The following is a 20887-nucleotide window of genomic DNA, read 5'->3' on the forward strand; positions in this document are numbered from 1 at the left end:
CCAAATAGGAAAGCACGCTTGTCGGCTTCCTCCGCGCCAACAAAGACATCTTCGCATGGAAACCCTCGGACATGTCGAGCATTCCAAGGGAAGTCGCTGAGCACACCTTGAAGATCCATCTAGTCTCCAAGCCAATGAAGCAACGCCTACGTCGCTTTGACGAGGGGAAACACAGGACCATCGATGAGGAGATCACAAAGCTTTTGGCAGCTAGATTCATCAAGGAAGTGTACCACCCTTAGTGTTTAGCCAATCCTATTCCTGTATGAAAGAAGTGTGGGAAATGGAGGATGTGTGTTGACTACATGGGTTTCAACAAAGCATGCCCAAAGGATCTGTTTCCTTTGCCGCACATACACCAAATAGTTGACTCTACCTTAGGGTGCGAAACCCTCTGCTTCCTTGATGCGTACTCCGAGTAGCATCAAATTATGATGAAAGAGACTAACTAGCTCACGACATCTTTTATCACCCCCTTTGGATCATTTTGCTACATCACAATGCCTTTTGGTCTGAAGAACGATGGGGCTACGTATCAGTGTTGTATGCTCAAGTGTTTTGGAGACCTCATCGGGTAGACTATTGAGGCCTATGTGGATGACATCGTGGTCAAGTCCAAATGGGCTGACCGGCTCATAGCTGACCTTGAGCAGACCTTCGCAAAACTCTGAGCAAATGGCATTAAGCTCAACTCCGAGAAGTGCGTTTTTTGGGTCCCGAGGGGTATGCTGCTTGGTTTCATCATCTTTGAGCGTGGCATTGAAGCCAACCCAAAGAAGATCTCAGCTATCACAAGGATGGGCCTAAGTTAGAACATGAAGGGGGTACAACGAGTTATAGGGTGCCTCGCCGCACTCAGTCGCTTCATCTCACGCCTCGACGAATGAGGTCTCCCCATTTATCAACTTTTGAAGAAGGTTGACCACTTTGAATGGACGCCCGAGGCCCCAGGAAGCACTTGACATGGTCATGCAGCTTCTGATGAAGGCCCTGATCCTAGTTCCTCCGACCATTGGAGAACCCCTTCTGCTCTACATTGCGGCCACCATGCAAGTGGCCAGCGCTGCCCTAGTAGTAGAGCAAGAAGAAGAGGGGCACACCCTCAAGTACAATGCCCTATGTACTTCATTAGTGAGGTCTTATCTGACTCTAAGACCTGCTACCCCTAGATCCAGAAGCTCCTATACGCCATCCTCATTGCCAAGAGGAAGCTACGCCACTACTTTGAGTCACATCTAATGACAGTCGTGATGCCTTCCCCTCGGCAAGGTCGTCTAAAACTAGGATGCCACAGGAAGAATTGTGAAGTGGGCACTCGAGCTGATAGATCAGGGCATTATGTATCCCTCCTGGACAGCCATCATGTCTTAGGTGTTGGCTGATTTCATCATAGAGTGGACCGAGGTCCAAATGCCACCAGCGGTCGTTGACCAGGTGTACTGGATGATGTACTTCGATGGATCACTGATGATGAAAGGCGCTAATGTGGGGCTAGTCTTCATTTTGCATCTTGGGGTACGCATGAGGTACATGGTTTGCCTCCATTCCCCTCCTCCAACAATGTGGCCGAATATGAGGCTCTCATCAACGGCCTACGCATCGCCATCGAGTTGGGCATCTAACGCCTTGATGTCCGGGGCGACTCCCAGCTGGTCATCGACTAAGTCATGAAGGAGTTAGGCTAACACAATGCCAAGATGGCTACATACTACCAAGAAGTCCACTAGCTGGAGGACAAGTTCAACGGTCTCAAGCTCAACCACATTCCAAGGCGTCTCAATGAGGCGGCTGATGCGCTGTCAAAAGCGGCATTCTGTCAAGAGTCAGTGCCAATAGGCATCTTTGCCAGTGATCAGCACAAGCCCTTGGTTCACTATGAGGGGTCAGAACAAGCCGATGATGATCCGCCTGCCCTGGGCTCGGGGGCTAACCAGCCATCGGCTCCATCAGACCCTGAAGTCATGGAGCTCAAAGAGGACCCAGCAATAGGGATCGACCCTCTAGTGGACTGGAGGATGCTCTACCTCAACTACCTCTTTCGTGAGGCACTACTGACTGACAAGACGGAGGCTTGATGGCTTGCACATTGCACCAAGTCCTTCGTCCTTGTGGAGGGTGAACTCTACAAGCGAAGCCACACCGGGATCCTACAGTGCTGCATCCCCATCGAACAAGGGAAGCGTTTGCTAGGCGATATCCATGGAGGGGTCTATGGTCACCATGCTATGCCTAGAACCCTAGTCTGAAACATGTTTCGACAAGGCTTCTACTGGCCAACCGCAATAGCTAATGCCGAGCAAATTGTGCGCACCTATGAAGCGTGTCAGTACTACGCTCGGCAGATTCACCTACTAGTCCAAGCGCTCTAGACAATCCCCATCATGTGGCCATTCATGGTCTGAGGGCTCGATCTAGTTGGACCTCTCAAAAGGGTGCCTAGGGGCTACACCCACTTGCTTGTCACCGTAGACAAGTTCACAAAGTTGATAGAGGCTCGACCGATCTCTGTGATCAAGTCCGAGCAAGCCGTGTTGTTCTTCCATGACATCGTCCACCGCTTTGGAGTCTCAAACCCCATCATCACGGACAATGGCATGCAGTTCACCAGAAAGAAGTTCATCCAATTCTATGATGAATACCACATCCGGGTCGATTGGGCCGCCGTGGCACACCCCCGCACGAATGGGCAGGTCAAGCGCGTGAATGGCATGGTCCTACAAGGCCTTAAGCCTAGGATCTTCAACCAGTTGAACAAGTTTGGTGAACGATGGTCACCGAGCATCCCATGGTGCTCTGGAGCCTAAGGACAACTCCTAGCCAGGCCACCGGCTACACGCCATTCTTCATGGTCTATGGCTCCGAGGCCATCCTCCCGACTAACCTCAACTATGGAGCGCCGAGGGTTAGGGCATACAATGAATAGGGAGCCAAGGCATCCCTTGATGATGCCATGGACCAGCTGGATGAAGCATGTGATGTTGCCCTCCTCTGCTCGGCCAAGTACCAGCAGACGTTGCGATAGTACCACAGCCATCGAGTGCGGGGTTGGGCCTTCAACGTCAGAGATCTGGTCCTCTGCCATGTCTAGAGCATCAAGGACCGCCACAAGCTCTCCCCACCATGGGAGGGACTGTATGTCATCGTGGAGGTGCTTCGACCAGGCACCTACAAGCTTAGGACCATCGACGGCGAGGTCTTCGCCAATGCCTAGAACATCGAGCAGCTATGTCGCTTCTACCCTTAATAAACGCACACTTTCTCTTATCAGTTTCGCTATCGAACTCCCCGACCTTTAGTGACACTCGACCCCAGCAACGGCGAGGGGGAGGGCCTCACTTGGGGGCTAATAAGAGCATATCTATTCGGTAGATAGTCTCTATGTCCAACCCTTTCTCATGATTAAGACCCAAAAGCGAAGCTTGCGGAAACAAACGCTGAGTAAAACTGGTCAGACTATGAGAAACCTACGCCTCAGTGGCTACAGTGTCTTTGCTCACTAGCGGAATCAAAGTTTTTCTCCACACCTTGAGATTTTTGGCCTTAGCCACAGAAAGCGTCGATACGCATTTAAGAGTCTATCCACCTAGCAAACATTCTCTATGCCTGCCCCCCTTTCATGTTAAAACCGAGGAGCTAGGGATGCGGGAACAAGCTCTAAGTATAACTAGTCGAACTATGAGAAACATATGTCCTAGCGGCTATGGCACCTTTGCTCACCAGCATGATCAGAATTTGCTCACCCACACCCCGAGCTTTATGGCCTTAACGACTGAAAGGGTCGGAGCGTACTAACCTTTTTGTGCAAAAAGGGGAGAAGGGCTAAAAAGCTATTTGCTATAATGAAATTTAAGAGCTTGTCCATTTAGTACAAGTTTGCTGCCTGGATTATCTGCTTAACTAAATTCTTGCACAAGATGTTCTCATCCTCTATCTCTGTAGGTATGTCCTGTCCTAGCAGGGCAACACAAGTCGATCGGATGGCTTGGCCGCTACCGAGAAATAGGTAGGGAGCAGCAGGATGCCCCACGCGGGATATGTCAACCATGTCATGAACGATGAGAAAACCTCCACAAACCCATCACCCATACCATCAAGGTAAATCATATACCCAGGTCGATCGAACGGCTCAAAGCCACTGTCGAGAGATGGGTCACCATTACTTTACACGCATTAAATTCACTACCAAGCTCCCGACCCTAGTAACGGTAGGGGATCAAGCATCGCTCGGGGGCTAGCAGGAGTGTCTATTTTGTAGACATTCTCTGTGCCCAACCCCTCCTCATGTTAAGAAACTAGAGGCAAGGTGTGTGGAGACAAACACTGAGTAAAGCTAGTCAGACTGCAAGAAACCTATGTCCCGATGGCTACGACGTCTTTGCTCAACAGCTCAATAAGAGTCTTTGTCCCCACACCCCATGCTTTAGCCTCCACATTCTCAAGAAGGGTTTGAAGGGGTCCGCTTATGGAATCTCCATCGAGGGGAGGCCGGTAGGTCACCCAAATCGATCGAACAGCTCAGGTCGCTACCAAGAGACGAATAGAGAGTAGTGGGATACCCCATGTAGGTTATGCCAGCTCTGTCATGAATGATGGACCCGAACCCCACATGGACATATCTGGTAAGAGCTCCCAGAACCCGTCACTCATTCCATCGAGGTAACTTTACCGACCCCCACTTTTCTTTTCTATTATATGATCATTCATCCATCCATTCTCATGCATGCATTCATACATTCATTCATTCATTTCATCCATTCATTTATACATTCATCCCATACAATCAAGCATTGCATATGCAATTGCTGCATCACAACGCTTCGTGTCGCGTCACGAAGCGGTAGTCATCTCATTCAATATGAGCGGCAACCGACTGAGGTTCGAAGGCTAGCCCATGGAGGGCTTGAGGCTGCCTCGCGTCAAATAGAGCCAGGGGAGAAAAACATAGATGAGCCCCAGTGGCCTTGCCCAACCCTACTCAGAAGCGGTCAGGGACATCTAGACCTTTCTCGTTTGATCCTAACCTTGAGCCAAGCCTATAGAATCTCCATCGAGGAGAGGCCAGTGGGCCACCTAAGTCGCTCTCTGGAGTGACACAGGCATCTACCAGGAGGTGGGTTAAGGAGCAGTGGAATGCCACATGAGGGTTATGCCAACCCTGTTAGTAGATGACGTACCCAGATTCCACTCAGACATGCCCGTTAGCGATCTCACCGAGCACGGCACTCAAGCCATCGAGGTAAGTGTCATTAGCTCAGCCCCTCCAATTGTGGAAACCAAGGATGGGGTGATGCATGAAACACGGCCGACCCCTACCAAGCCCCATGGGGCTCAGGGGCTCGAGCTGTCCGACCCTAAATTAGGAGACCAGGGTTCAAAGGCCAGCCCATGGAGGGCCCAAGGCTGCCTCGCATCGAACAAGAGCTAGGGGAGAATATGTAGATGAGCACCAACGACCTTCGCCCGACCCGCATAGAAGCAGACAGGGTCATCTCAACCTTCTCGTTCGATACTAACCTCTAGCTAAGCCCATAGAATCTCCATCAAGGAGAGGACATCGAGCCACCTGAGTCACCCTCTGGAATGGCTCGGGCATCTATTGGAAGGCGGGTTAAGGAGTAGTGGGATGCTGGATTCCACTCGAACATGCCTGTTAGCGAGCTCACTAAGTACGACACTCGAGCCATCGAGGCAAGTGTCGTTAGCTCAGCCCCTCTAGTTGCGGAAACTGAGGATAGGGTGATGCATGAAACATGGCCAACCCCTACCAAGCCCCATGGGCTCGAGCGCTTGAGCCACCCGACTTGAAATCAGGAGACTAGGGTTCGAAGGCCAGCCCATGAAGGGCCCGAGGCTGCCTCACATCAAACAAGAGCCAGGGGAGAAAATGTAGATGAGCCCCAGTGGCCTCCGCCTGACCCGCCTAGAAGTGGACAGGGTCATCTCAACCTTCTCATTCTATCCTAACCTCTAGCCAAGCCCACAGAATCTCCATCGAGGAGAGGCAAGTGGGTCACCTGAGTCGCTCTTCGGAGTGACACGGGCATCTGCTGGGAGGTGGGTTAAGGAGCAGTGGAATGCCACATGAGGGCTATGCCGACCCTGTCAGTGGACAACAGACCCGGATTCCACTTGAACATGCCCATTAGTGAGCTCATCAAGAGCGTCACTCAAGCCATCGAGGCAAGTGACGTTAGCTCAACCCCTCTAGTTGCGGAAACCATAGACGGGGTGACAATCACAAAGATGAGTCGACCCTTGACCGCTCCCCTGCTATGCACGAGGGCTCGAGGAAAGTTGGACTCACAAGGAGACCAAATTCACGGTCGCAGAACGATGGCTCGGATCCTAAGGAGGGGGTACGTGCGAAAACTAAGAATAATGTTTTTAAAACAAGAGATGCTTTTTTCTGCTAGCTTTGCTATCCTCTCCTCGGTCTTCAGTGACACCCAACCCTAGCAATGGCAAGGGATCAGGCCTCACTCAGGGACTGATAAGGGCACATATACACCCTTTCTGAAATAGTCATCGTGCCCAACCTCTTCCTCATGTTAAACCTAGTGGCAAGGTCTATGGAAACAAATGATTGAGCATGGTTGGTCGGACTATGAGAAACCTACACCCCTATGACTATGGCACTCTTACTCACCAGCGTGATCAGAGTTTCCTTCCTACACCTCGAGCCCTATGGTCTTAACAAACAAAAGGGTCAAAACACATGAATCCCTTTTCACACATAAAAGGGAGGAAAAATAAACTCGATCAAACGAAATAAGATGGTAAGGTTGTTTGATAGTATAGAAGGGTCGGAGCTTATCCGCTTGATTACATGAATGATTACCCAACCTATATGACTAACTAACCCCTCTAGGGGAGAACTATATCTTCTATCTTGTCTGCCAGGTCCTACGAAAGGGGAGCCACCGCCGTCTCTATCTCCTCTAGCTCATGGGCTTCATAGCTAGGCACAAAGCCGAGGCTCATCATCTCTAGGTTGATGCTATCCCTGTAATGAGAATGAGCAATCATGAAGCATTGGTTGACCCCAGCACAAAGGGCATTCCTCTTGAGCTGGCGCATCCGCGCCATGATCTCAACGGCATAGGCCACGAGTGAACTGGTCCCCTCTGACCATACTACCTCTAGGACATCGTAGACCACTCCGAGGGTGGCGCTCAAGATACCTAGCTCGTCTCTCTCCACCTAAAGGTTCCTCCTCGCCTCGGCAAGGTCCATGACCAACCCAGTAGAGACGCCCTTGGCCTCCCATCTCTAGGTTGTCACAGTTCCAAGCTCAGCCTAGAGGGAGCTGACCTTTTGCTGTGTGTCATCGCGCTCTTGGAGGGCCTAGTTGCTCTCCTCGTGGGCTGTGCCATGCTCTGAGTGGAGCCTCTCTATGGTTTGGAGCATCTCGTCCTGCTCCTTGCAAAGCCGGGTGGCCACCATGGCATCCAGACTCACCCTATTCTCTAGGGCCACGAGCTTCTCCTTGGCTCCCAGCTTTAGCTCCTGCTCCTTCTCAACCTTGGCCAGAAGGTCGAGGATCCATCGGTGGGTCTTGGCATCCTTTTGGAGCTATTTGTCCTACACCCTCCTAACCTTGGTGGCCTCCTCATCATCCTTCCATGATCTCACCGATAGGGCCTCGTATGCCCTCTCGGCCTCATCTGCATGCCAATGGGCCTTGGCCACCCGCAATCAGAGACTGCCCGCCTCTTCAGCAAGGGGAGTTAGCTCAGCCACCCTCTACTAGGCGGCAATAAGCTGGGCGCTCACCTCCTCATGTAGCCACACGTCATCGCCAAGGTAGTCCTAGTTTTCCTTCTGCTCATGAAGGAACCAAGATTTCCCCTAGTTGCGAGCGATAAGGGACTAAAAGGAGATGATGGTCAGAACACAAAAAATACATAAAGAAAGAAAATAGCGAGAGGAAGGGTCAAGTGAGTACCTGGCTAGAGGGAATGACGACATCATGCAAGGCACCCCTGGCGTGTTCCAAGGCTTCCAACATGGACACGATCCCCACATCGAGGCTCTCCCGCTCCATGCTCTCGGTGGCATCATTGAGGGTGAAGAGCATCGACGTCAACTCCTACGGATTTGTCCACCAAAGCAGGGGCTCGCCCCGCGTAGGTGAGTCACTACCTACCGACATTAGGGGTAGGGATGATTCCCCGTTGGTCCTCTCTACCACCACCATGACATCCGAGGACCCCTCGGTCACGTCCCCCTCCATCCGGCTCACGTTAGGTGTCGTCGCTTGGTCCACCAGTGGTGCGGGTCACGCCGCTGCCTTGGATGCCACCACGGTTATGTCTGGCTATGGCCTGCCTATCACAGCTACTGCCATCTCTGCCTACGTCGGTGGGGCCTTGACCAGCTGTGTCGCGTCCACCACCATCGGTGCCACGAGCGTGGTCGGTAGCCCTATCCGCCCCGTCGTTGGTAGCGGTATCACCTCCATTGCTGGCTGCTCAGCGACCTCCGAAGGCATCCCTTGAGCCCCTATGCCCACTTGTCCTACCGAGGGCACAGACACCACCGTGGGCAGCGCCTGATCGGCTGGTGACACAGTCACACCGGCGTCATTCCTGCCCAAAACGGGTGCGACGCCAATCGATGGCTGCCACCTCGCTTGAAGGGCGACACTCTTCTTTGGTGCCAGCACCAAAGGAGTACACCACCTCACGATGCTGCAAGAAACGAAAAGCTTAAGTCACGATGAAATTTGACCAAAATAGGGAAAACAGAGGAGCTGATGACTCACATCAGTGTTGTTGGGCGGTAGATGCATTTAGGGGGAGAACCCCTACACCTCTGCTCTGCCTCATTGGGGTGAGGCCATTTCAAGCCTACCCCCTACTCCTGGGTAGAGGGGCTCGCTACCCTTGGATCTTGGGACGCGATGGTGGAGCCACCCACCTCCCTTAGCTCCTTGGGCGTGGCGGTAGAGCCGTCTACCCCTGTTGGCTCCTAGGGTGGGCTGATGGTCCTGCCCATCTCCATGGGCTCCATAGACGTGCCCTTCCCTCCATGGAACGGGAAGGGTCCTGACTCCTACAAGGACAAGCTAATACCTATCAGCACATGCTCGCTCTCCAGATCATCCCACTTGATGTCGTCGACTACCTCATTGTTGTCTTCCTCATCATCATCATCATCATCGCTGTCGGTGTCCACCCCTCGCTCCCACGCCTACAGCTTTCGCTGCCTCTTCTTCCTCTTGTCCTCCTTCGCCTCCCTCAGCTACTCACCCTAGGCACGATTCACCACCCTCATGGATGAATCCCTCGGCAACAGAGCCGCGTGATCCATGAGGACAAGGTCCCATGACTGGTCCCACCCCTCTCAATGTTAGTATCAAGAGGTTAGGAAATCAATTGAAGGGGAGGCATGAGGAGGGGAAACTTACGAAGATGACATGGCCTGGTTTCGGCCGCATCAGAGGATATCCTAGCACCGGGTAGACAAGATCGAGGGGGGTGCCCGCATCATCCCACAAAGGCTCCATCGCCTCCTTAATGCGTTGCGCGACCTTGGAGTGGGAGAGTGCTCCCTCGGCAAGCGTCGTCTCATCGAATGATGCCTCAGGTGCCATCATGTATAGCGGGAGCGTGCGCCTCATCAATGGCGCCACCCTCCTCATGTGGTAGGCCCTGATGGTGCCCGACCCCTTTAGGCTACTCTTCTTCATGATGCGGATGGCGGCGAGGTGGTCCTAGATCTTCTTCTTGTCCTTCTTCGGGACACCCCACTTCCTCCATGACTCTGGGGCCTCTTCAATCAGGCGCTTGGTGAACTTCAGTAGGGGGATAGTGGCATCATTCTTGAGATAGAACCACTGTGAATGCCACCCCTTGTTGGAGGTCAACAGCCACATCGATGGGTACTCACCGACCCGATTGTTTTGGAGGTGGATGCCGGCGCATCCCATCGGTGTATGTAGCTCCTACCTCCTGCTCTTCTCCCTCTTCTTCTGGAGGGTGACGGCAAAGAAGTGCCACCATAGATCGAAGTGGGGACTAATCCCTAGGAATCCCTCGCATAGGGTGACGAACGGCGCCATGTGCTGGATCCTATTGGGATTAAGGTGCTGCAGCTCGATCTTATAGTAATGAAGTAGCCCTCAAAGAAATCTATGGGTAGGGGTCGTGAACCCACACTCATGGAAGTGGGCGAACAAAACCACATAGCCATTGGGCGGCGATGGTAGCTCCTCCACACTGGGCAGCAACCACTCCTCGACCAAGGTCCGCGCACAGAGAAGACCACGACAGATGAGACCTTCCATGCGCTGGAAGGTATTGTCGAAGTGGCACCACGGATCCATTAGAGGTGGGGATAGTTGTATGCGAGCTCAACGACAGTGGGGATGCGGAGACGGGGAACCCTAAGTGATTGGTGGCGGCGGTTGTGGCTGTGAAAGCAAGGATACAAGGTATCGAACCCTAGGGGCGAACCCTTTGGTTTTATAGGGGTGACGGATGTGAGGAAACCAACCATCCACCTAGATCTCCACGCCTGCCATGATCCACCACAAAGTCCCATCACGGGAAGTGCGCCCGCAATCCCTATTCGTTCCCTTGGAAGACTCGTCGGACATTTTGCCTCTCTAGACGGGCCACAACTCATCACAAGTAAGAGGGATACGGATCAAAAAACACCTCCACGGCCTGTCTGGGTCTAGGAGTTTGAAGGTTGTCCCATCAACGGGCTCGACAATCGCTTTGGGCACCCTTAGAGTGAGGGATGGGCTCGCAAGTGGCCAGTACCTAGGTGCATGAGCGCCACGGGCATCTCAGCCCACGAGTGAGTCTCAGCTAGGCTGACCCTTGCCGGATCCCCACGAACAGGATGTCGAGACCCTAATCGAACTATCTAGCTAACGAACCACCAAATCTCATGCCCATACCCGTGAAGGGTCTAACCTCGGCAAGAGGGGATCACCATCCCCATGACATGCCATGGGCAACAAAAGAAGGTCAGGGCCCTCCCTTTCAGAAAAACCTCCAAAGGAGTATTCTACTCCTCCGCAGGCTCGGGGGCTACTGTCGGGGACCAATACTAAGGTACCCGAAGAGGAGGAGCTAATAACCATCAACGTTGATTCATCCAAGCGATCAAGAGCGTGACTACACCTATTGCTAAGCTTTGCCTCACCTGACCCCTGAGGGTTGACTCTGCCTCAGCCGACCCCTGAGGGTTGGCTCCGCCTTGGCCGACCCTTGAGGGTTGGTTCTGCCTCACCCGATGTCTGAGGGTGGGCTTCGCCTTGCCCGATGTCTGAGGGCTAGCTCTGCCTCACCCAACGTCTGAGGGCTGGCTCTGCCTTGCCTGACCCCTCAGGCATGGCTCCCAACAGAAGCTCATGCCGCCGCCGACCACTATGAGCTAGAAAGTAAAACCCAAGGTCAAACTTCTGGCATTGTGCAGGGAGCGGTCATGTCTCAACCCGACCCATCCCCGTGACACGTCATTCTAGGGAACTCACATCACCCATAGTGACGGATGCATGGTCACTATGCTACCTACTCCCTGTACGGCCGCTGATCAGCACACTGGTTCATCGTACCGCCGCCAAGGCAGAGTGGGACGTCACAACCCGCTGACAATGCCAGGGAATGGCATCATCGGTGGACAGGCACCCAGCGTGAAGCTGTCCCTATCACCACCTGCCATGTCAGCGGGACCCGTGTAAAGGAAAAGAAAGGCCCAATGACTCTGAAAGACTTTCCCTCTCTCTCTCTCTCCTTCTCATTTTTTCCTCTCTTCCCTTCACTATAGCCCCTGCTTTCCCTTAGCCTATAAAAGAGAAAGCAGGGCATCCCATTAAGGGGCATCGCATATCATAACACATCCGATCAAAACCACTAGCATCAAACCTTGAACACATAGCTGAGCAGCGACCGAGCTCTCAGTACCCCTTCGTTCTTTCCACCATAGACTTGGGACTTGTCCCTCTCTCGCCCGTTTGTAACCCCTACTATGAACTTTTCAGTGCTAGTAACACGAGCAACAACAATGAACTAGACGTAGGGATATTCTGCCCGAATCAGTATAAACCTCGTGTCCTCTTAGCACACCATCCAGGCCAGACGCGCAATAATACAAATGTACTCGTTGGTGTTTACTCGAAACACCGACAGGCAATCAGTCCACTTCATCTTAACGCATATGATCAACAACAATGGCTACCACAACGTCACTACAATCAAATGGACCACCAATCAAATCAAAACTGAATCAAATCAAAACCCTAGATTGGGGAACGCAACTAGGGAAATAGGGTTTAGGGGAGTGCGGGCAGTACCTAGTATGGTTGTCCTAGGTCCAAGGAAGGGGAAGGAGACTCGATGCTGCCACTATCACTGTCGCCGCTGCCGCCGCGTCCGCCACAACCGTCGTCGCCAGGAGTGGGGAAGAAGGGGGAGTGGACTGGGTTTGACTTGGGGCTGGGCCAGCTGGAGATAGAAGGAGGCGAGGGCAGCGTGGTCATTTTGCGTGCCAAGTTAGGGCTCCCAGGCTCCCTGCCACGTTGGCGTGCCCATCTGGCGTGCCACCTCAGCAAAAATGGCAAAAACGTTGGAGGGTTACTGTCTGCGATGGCAAATATGTAGGAGCACGTATAAATATGGCAAACGAAGGAGTGCCATCCGTAAGGATGGCAAAAAGTTAAAAATCCCTTTCTTACCTGATTGTGCCAACTCACTTGTATATGTCCATACTCATCAAAGCATGTAGTGTTTATGCATGATTCCACATATTTGTTGGACGCCACCTCAAAGATGTTGTTAAATGATGGATTGTTCAGTTGAACTGCATCACACCTCTCCTCTCTATCTTCTTATGGAAGAAAACAACCGGTTGAAGACGAGATGATGCTCAAGATGCAGGAACATCACAAATCTGAAAGCCCTTCCTTGATCCACACCAACCCCGCCTCACCCACAGGCACACACTAAATTCTCTGCTACCCTCTGCTCCCAGTTCAGGAAACAACATGATTTGACCATGTATGTTGCTTAAGTGGACAACACAGATTGATAATTTTTTAGGACTACTAATACATTTCATCTCTGCCCAAACCATATGTCATAAAAAATCCCTAAGGCGCTTTAGGTGGTTTCTGATTACCAGGTGATGAAGACGGTGAAAGGGGTGGAGCTCTAGTTGTTTGAATTGGCTTTGCTTCAGCTTTGCTCTGATTTGGCAAATCTGCTTCCAGGCCGGTTACTAACCAGCTTGTCATTTTACATGTCATACAGACGAGAAGATACTTCTGTCCAAGCTATGCACCTTTCAAATGCAAGTTACGTAAATTATTCTTCTTCCAGGAACCTTCATGTGTACAGACCTCTAAAAAAAGATGGTAATGACATATGTCTGTCATTAACTAGACTTCTTATATTACCTATGGTTTCTACATATGTTTTACATTTTCCTTTAATTTTTTGCAAACTCCAAAATGCATGCTTTTGGGGCCACAAAAGAGCCGTTGGATTAGGATGACGATGATGCTGAGCAGGAGGAACAAAAGAAGGGTGGAAGGTTGTCCAATAAGAAGCTGGAGCGTTGAAGATTAGAAAATTCAAACACATATGAACATAATTTAGTGGTGTTTGTGATTTTGTTTAGAAGTTATGTGTATAGTATTATATGGTATAAAAGATTAAGCTTTGTTCATCGAACATTATGTAATGTTTACCCTTGGACAATACGGCCCTGTTCGGCTTACCCCATATTTGGCTTGTTCAGCTTCTTTTTTTTAGCCGGAACAGTGTTTTTCTCTCACAACAATTCAGTCGGCCAGTTTCAGCCAAGTTTCAGACCAGCGAACGGAGCCTACGTAACAAACAAATTATGTCGGTTGTGATTTTGTTATTAATCTTTAAAATAATATTTACCATTATGCTTTTATCTCATTATCAATCTCTTTAATCAACTTACTGAAATTTAAGGCTGTGAATTAGAAGTCACGGCAGGGCACCCGAAGGGCCCCTGATGTTCTAGTAATTTTTATAGACGCTTAAATGCCAATTATTTTAGGACATGCGAAGTAGTTCCTTTTAATTTTCTAAGCTCCACAAAGTAAATATTTTTAAAAAATTATTTTCTAGGCTCCAAACAGACCGGTAACATTAGGTTTTGCCAATTTGCATGATTTAGAGCAACTTCAATAGACTCTATATCCTTCTTAATTGATATGAGTAGTAAAAAGTGCCCTCCATCAGTATCTTTAATTAGATCTCCAAATATAATCATCATCTATTTGGATTTCTTGCTAGCCAAATATATAGAACGGGGCTAGCTGTCTGAGTGCTTACAAGATATAGAGAAATTGTTGGAGGATGGAAAGATATAGAGGACAATTTTTATAAGTGGCTCTTCAAATGATAATTTAGAGAGTGAGTCTAAGAAAAACTCTTGGACACATCCTTATTTAGAGAGGCATTTAAATAAAAATCGCTCTCTATATATCTCTTCACCCTCCAACTGTTTTCCTATAACTCGTAGACTCTCTAAATCACTCTATATAGCTCTTTATTGCAAAATTTAGAAAACAAACAAAAAAAAAATGCTCTAGTAGACTGTCTAAATCACTCTTTATATTTTCCATCTTCATTCAAAACCACCCTTCTCGCTCTTCATTTTTGGATAGGCTACATGGCTCTCTAAATGCAATATATGGTAGTTTTCTCATGATTTTTCGCACAAGAAAAAATATGATAAGCTATTAGAGTATAGAGAATACAAATTGAAGAGTTTGTTTGAGACACAAGAGATATAGAAGGAGAATATTCATTAGATGATTCTCTAAACAGAGAATTAGATATTGAAATTTACAGCGGCTCTTGAAGTTGCTCTTAGAGAGACAATTTTGCTCTCCGTCTTTGGCTAGCAAAAAACTAGAAATAATCTAATTGAAGTTAATGGATGACTTTTTTCACCAAAATCTTCATTTTCTATCGATACATAATATAAAGAGACTATTGAAGTTGCTCTTGGTGCAACCGGATAGTGCCACGTGTCTTAGTCTTACGAAAGAAGATCAACATAATCAGCCAATTTTACAAAACAAGCTGTTAAAATTAGTTGAAAAGCAAGTTCTTCCGCACACGAGAAGCTGAGGGCCGTGGTTAACTGGTTGCCAACTCAGTAAATTTGATGAGGTCAACAAGATATAACAAAACCGAGGCTCGAGTTTGCAGCCTTGCAGTTGCAGGGGATCCTAGGTGATAATGCGAACCTGGCAGCTGGTACATCATCGTGGTTCATGCACTTCGCGTATGGTGATGATACGAGCTACAGCAAGTGGGTCCCGTGCCCAATCAGCTGGGGCACCACATCCGCTGCCATGGTTATCACCTTGACATGATGTCATGATGCGCAGAGCAAAGGCTAGAAAGCATCATGACACCACAACAATGACCATGGCCTCCTGTCTCGGCAGAAAAGAGTTCAGACTTTGGCCTTCTGACCATGCATGTGTCGTCTTGCACGTACGATATCATTATTACAACAGTTTTAACTCAACAGTTCTCGGAGTAAGGCCCCGTTTAACAAAATTTACCACCCTGTTAGTCCTAGCTCCTTTCATAATAACAAACTAAAATCAAGTTTCACAAGAAAACAAGAGTAGTATGTGAACTTATAACACTCCAGTGTGAAACAAGTGAAAATGAACGAATACAGAGTTAAGATTCAGAGTCTACACATGAATTCGACACAACATATAACTCGACGTAGCAATCTCCTGGTAAAACATTAAAATTACTCGCATTTGATGATGATAACACTTCTGGCGGCGCTATCAAAATTTCTCCGACGACCAATTCCCACCAGCACATCAGACCTGAACTTTCCTCACTTGGATGTGGTGGGTGGATTCCTCTCTCCAAATTGAAGTCACGCCGCTCTGAACAAGAGTGACGTAGTCTCCCTTCTTCACATATTGTGCTTTCTGTTCAACATTCAATCTATGAATAATCAGTAAAAATAAAAACGAAAGGACAAAAATTCAAGTAAAACAGAGATGTGTTTATCTGATGAACTGACTGCAAAATATCAGCAATGAAACTTCACAGCACATGGCCTTACCAGCAAGCTGCTAATTGCTCTGGAGAAAGTTTCTTCTGCGTCGTCAGAGAACTGCATGTGAATAGGGATGACCCCCTGGTAGAGTGCCAGCCGTTGCTTCACTCGTTCCCTGCACAACAATAGTTCCCCTAAATGTCAGTGTACTCCAGAGCATCTTTGCCTATTTCGATCATTTGATTCATGAAGGCTATGAACTACCTCAATGCACAGCATGTTCCATAGATGATCGCAATATCGCATTAAAGATTATGTTATTGTCATGAAGGGAACCTGGAACTCACTCGTTTGTAAATGCAAATAGTGTAGACGAGGGACGATAGTGGCTCAGGAGGACAGCCATGGAGCCTGTCTGTGTAAATACAATGATTGGTGTGCGAAGGGTGTTGGCCATCATGGTTGCATGAGATCCAAACATTTTACTTAGCTGGCTTGGGGAAAAGTCCTCATTCTGTAGACCCTGCCAAAAGAATCATAAAGCATAAGAAAACTAGATATAAAAATAAATGGATACAAATTTCGAAAACAAAATGCTAACAGCAACAGATGGTGTCTTTGCTTCAAAGAAGCCAGCTAGCCGTGACTGAGCAGTGAACATTGAACAATGCTGAAACCACCATGTGGCAAATTTGGAGGGAGAAGGAACCGGGATCCAAAAGGACCTGACCATACCTGTGCAGATGCAACAAGACTAGGGGAAGTAGTTGGGTTATAAAGGCTGGATTCTGTTCTGAGTGCCACAGTGTGCATCACCTTGACTGCCTTTAGTGGGTACCTAAACACAGAAATACGCACAAACCATCTGAGTCGCAATACACACAAACATGCTAATGGAGGCTGAAACCACCACATAACAGAAAATTCTTGGTCCTCTAAAAGGGCTTAAAGAAATAACTACCCATGTGGCACTACGAAAATTTGAAAATATAACTAGAAGGGCATTTAAACAGCAACAAGTGTGGATCCTTACTTTCCATGAGCAGTTTCGCCAGATAACATGATGGCATCAGCACCTTCCCGGACTGCAATAGCTATGTCAGAAACCTCTGCCCTAGTTGGAGTAGGATGGTCAATCATGCTTTCCAACATATTTGTAGCGACAATGACTGGTTTCTCCATGCTTCGACATGTTTGAACAATCTCTGCCTGAAAAAAGAAAAGTAAAAGTCACAATTTATATTATGCCGCTGCTTGGTTGCATTCTTACACAGCATTCCTTACTAGATACAGAAAGAAATGACTTGGTGCACCTAAAACTGTACATGCAATGTGATCTCACCTGTAGCAAAGGAACGTCCTCTATCGGAAGTTCAGCACCAAGGTCTCCACGTGCTACCATTGCCTGAAGATTTCAAGAAGTTCAGTGTCTAGCAGACTAGAATTATAACTAAGAAGTACATGGCAGTGTTATTTTCCTTTTTGTTTATCAAACCTAGACCTGTATATAAAGCCAGCATGCATCACATAGAAGCACCTCTCAAGGAAAAAAAGAAAGGGAGACAAGAACCAAGTGGATCTAACAAAGTTCCTCAACACAGGTTCATTCATGTGTTCATCATGCATGGGAACTACCCAAAAGTATATGTTCATTATACCATTACAAAGTCCTTTCCCTTTCTGTGAATTTACATCTTTTGGTATCAAAGGATTGCACGGCCGTGTGGTCTTACCCCATCTGAAGCAGCAATAATGGACTGCAGATTTGGTATTGAATCTGCACTTTCAATTTTTGGAATGACATGTATATCCGCATTAGCACCTGGGTATGAAAAGAGCACAAAACATCAATTAGGTTCCTGTTTCCCAGCATAGATAACCATGACCAATGTTTTCAAGTCGTCCAGTCGAACCTAGTCGCCGTGGGACCAACTAGGACGATTAATCACGATTAATCGCGATTAATCAGACGACTTGTACAAGTCGACGGTATCCCTAATCAGTAAGCAGGGACCGATTACGATTAATCGCGATTAATCGGACGACTTGAAAACATTGACCATGACTTGCATAAATGAAGCACACATTACCTTTAAGGTAGTCCTTTAATTCATGAATAACTTTGGCATCCTTCACAAAGGAAACTGCATAGAAATCAACACCATTTTCGACACCAAATTTTATGTCTTCCCAATCCTTCTCTGTTGTTACAGAAGCATGTTAGCATGTTGGATGCAACTAAATGGCAGCTAGACCAGTCAGGGGATTAACTAACCAGTGATAGATGGCAAAGTAGCACTCTTTCCACGGACATTTAGGTGGCGCCTTGATTTCAATTCCCCACCGTCAACTACTTCACACTTGACTGTATCAGCTGTTTTAGACTTCACAGCAAGCGACATCATTCCTCCTGTAGCACACAACAGTACAATGAAGGATCAGTGTATGAAATATAATATCATATATAATGTTTAATTACAAACAAGTGAATCAGTTTATGGAAGAAGGCAACAAAAGAATCCGACAGTATCCATTACAGGATCATAATAATACAAAATCAACATAATCAAAATACTTAATCGAATGAAATAAGTAGCTTGCACAAGAAACATGATTGTAGGGATAACTTGAATACACATCAGCTGCCACAGCATGAACAAGAACTTGCTTCAACAAGTCTACGCACATTCAAAGAAGAATATGACAATTGAGAGTTTAGCTCACCATCCACTAACAGTATGTCGCCAACTTCAACATCATTTATGAAGTCATCATAGTTCACGCTGACAGTGTCTTCAGTGCTCACCCCTCTTTTAATCGTGAAATTGAACTCTTGCCCTTCCTTGAGCATGATTGGCTCTGGAACATCCCCACTTCTAACTTCAGGACCCTGCATCCATCAAATTCAGTCATAAGAACTTAAGTTGCTATGGCATTTGTTTTAATGTATTCAGCGGGGATATACCTTAGTGTCCAGCATGATAGCAATAACATTGCCATCAGTGTTCTGTGCATTGTACTCCTTGACCAAATCAATAACCTTCTGGTGTGACTGGTGGTCACCATGGGACATATTAAGCCGTGCTACATTCATTCCAGTCTCTGCAAGCTTCCAAATCATCTCACGAGTGTTGGTTGAGGGACCTATGGTGCAGACTATCTTTGTTTTCCTCCTAAAAATAACTGCCTGTGAAGTGATTTCACTAGTAGCCTCACTATTCATCTGTATCAGAAATGATAAAATCGTCACCACATAAAAGTACCTTGTCACCACATGAAGTAACCACTCAAGCGATCAACTACCCTACCGTTCATAGTTCATACTCAAAAGTGAGTTGCTACTAAAAGGTCTAAAATAAGCTAAATATTGGTTACAAACTTCAGATGGTGGTAGAAATAGCATCAGGTACTTCAACATCATGAAGCCAGAACGGGCACTAAATCAGATCAAGCAAAAGGAGCGAAATGCTATCTATATAAAATGACCTGGAAATGGGCAAACATCTATAAATGTAATGCTATTTCTGTAGCCCTATTCACAACTGAAATGACAATAATCAAATCTCTGAGCCTGGAGCTCGGGATCAGACGACCAACCTCTGCTCACTAACGAGCTCCCAGCAACAACAACATTACGATCACCAACTGCGAATTACAACGCTTGGGATCCAATCGCCAAACACAAAACATGGGACTAATCCGATGCAAGGCCGAAGCAAAACCTGAGACTAATTTCCTCTGCGAACCAAATCAAGCACCATGCACTCAGAAATAGAAAGTGTCTGTACACTAATACTGCCAAGCAACCAAGCGTGCAAGGAGAAGGCAGAGTCCCGATTCCCAAAGGCAGAAGTGCTAAAGGATGCCACTCACCTGAGCATGCACCGCGCCGTTGGTCATGCCGGCGAGATCCGCCGTCAGCGTCTCGGTGGCGGTCGTCCGCAGCGACTGCGCCGCCACCGCCCTCCTGGGCTGCGGTGGCGCCGCCGCCGCCGCCGCCGGGGCTGGGTGCGCAGCCGGCCTGAGCGCCGCCGCAGTGAAACCACCGATCTCCGCCGCGGCCGCCATTTGATGTCCCCGTGCTCCGCGCCGCACTCGAGAGAGAGTAGCGCACGAGCACGACAAGTCGAGGAGGCAGGTGCGGACTGCGGAGGCTGCGGCGCGCGCGTGTGTGGGAGGGAGAACGCTCCTCGCCGCGAGGGTTTTCGTAAGATATTCCGGCGAGGCCGTGGCGGTGGCCGTGGGCCGGTTCTTTATACGCCGCAGAGGGAGAAGGAGGAGGCGGGCCCATGCGCCAGGTGTGCTGTGTGCAGGGCGCGATCCGCACGATGCCTCCAATCCTCGGTTCCAACGCCCGAGAGAACCGGAGCTTGGAAGGCCTGCTAGCTGGCACGAACCGGTGGGCCGATTTTTTTTTTATTTTCAGCTTTTTTTTAATATTCATAAATATTCTCCGGTCTTTTGATTTTTGTTTATTTTCGTTTATAGATCCTGACCTCGACCGTCATGGTTTTTAGCACCGAGGAAATACGTCTCGATGTCATGGTCAATGGCGCCGAGGTCATGGTGGTGACTTGGCGCCGATATGAAGGCCTCGACGTCATAGATCTTGACGCCGAACTACGACGCTAAGCTGTTACCCTATAGATCTTAACGTTTGAAATGAAACAAGTATAAAGTTCGAACCCAGCGCTGAATTTTTTTTTTTTTACATTTTTATAAGCACACCAACGCCATTGCGGGCTTCTGCGGCGGCCGCAATCCCGTTTGTGGCTGCTGCCTTGCATGGAAACGAGAATAGTGAATGGTTGCGTACGTGTGTGTTAATTTTCTTATTTACTTCACAAAAAATTTTAGT

The 20887-nt window shown here is 48.5% G+C and overlaps 1 protein-coding gene across 1 annotated transcript; it reads right to left on the reverse strand.

Moving 5' to 3' along the window:
* Window positions 1–15575: 15575 nt before the first annotated feature.
* On the reverse strand, window positions 15576–20305 carry LOC136539307 (pyruvate kinase isozyme G, chloroplastic-like). The gene is made up of 12 exons (XM_066531260.1): window positions 19903–20305; window positions 18995–19252; window positions 18754–18919; window positions 18305–18439; window positions 18120–18230; window positions 17763–17851; window positions 17372–17434; window positions 17063–17238; window positions 16765–16867; window positions 16377–16552; window positions 16096–16204; window positions 15576–15958 (listed from the first exon to the last, which is right to left on the reverse strand). The coding sequence occupies exons 1-12, from the start codon at window positions 20095–20097 to the stop codon at window positions 15845–15847; spliced, it is 1695 nt and encodes a 564-aa protein (XP_066387357.1). The 5' UTR covers window positions 20098–20305; the 3' UTR covers window positions 15576–15844.
* Window positions 20306–20887: the final 582 nt, after the last annotated feature.

The sequence above is a fragment of the Miscanthus floridulus genome, chromosome 2 (genome assembly GCF_019320115.1).
Source record: "Miscanthus floridulus cultivar M001 chromosome 2, ASM1932011v1, whole genome shotgun sequence".
NCBI lineage: Eukaryota > Viridiplantae > Streptophyta > Magnoliopsida > Poales > Poaceae > Miscanthus > Miscanthus floridulus.

Bases quoted from the DNA above. Each gene is read 5' to 3' on its own strand.
- LOC136539307 (XM_066531260.1), bottom strand. From the start codon at position 20,097: ATGGCGGCCGCGGCGGAGATCGGTGGTTTCACTGCGGCGGCGCTCAGG. The intron at 18,920-18,994 runs GTATATCCCCGC...TGATGGATGCAG, and splicing joins CTATCATGCTGGACACTAAG to GGTCCTGAAGTTAGAAGTGG. The intron at 17,435-17,762 runs GTAAGACCACAC...TGAAATCTTCAG, and splicing joins TTATTGCTGCTTCAGATGGG to GCAATGGTAGCACGTGGAGA.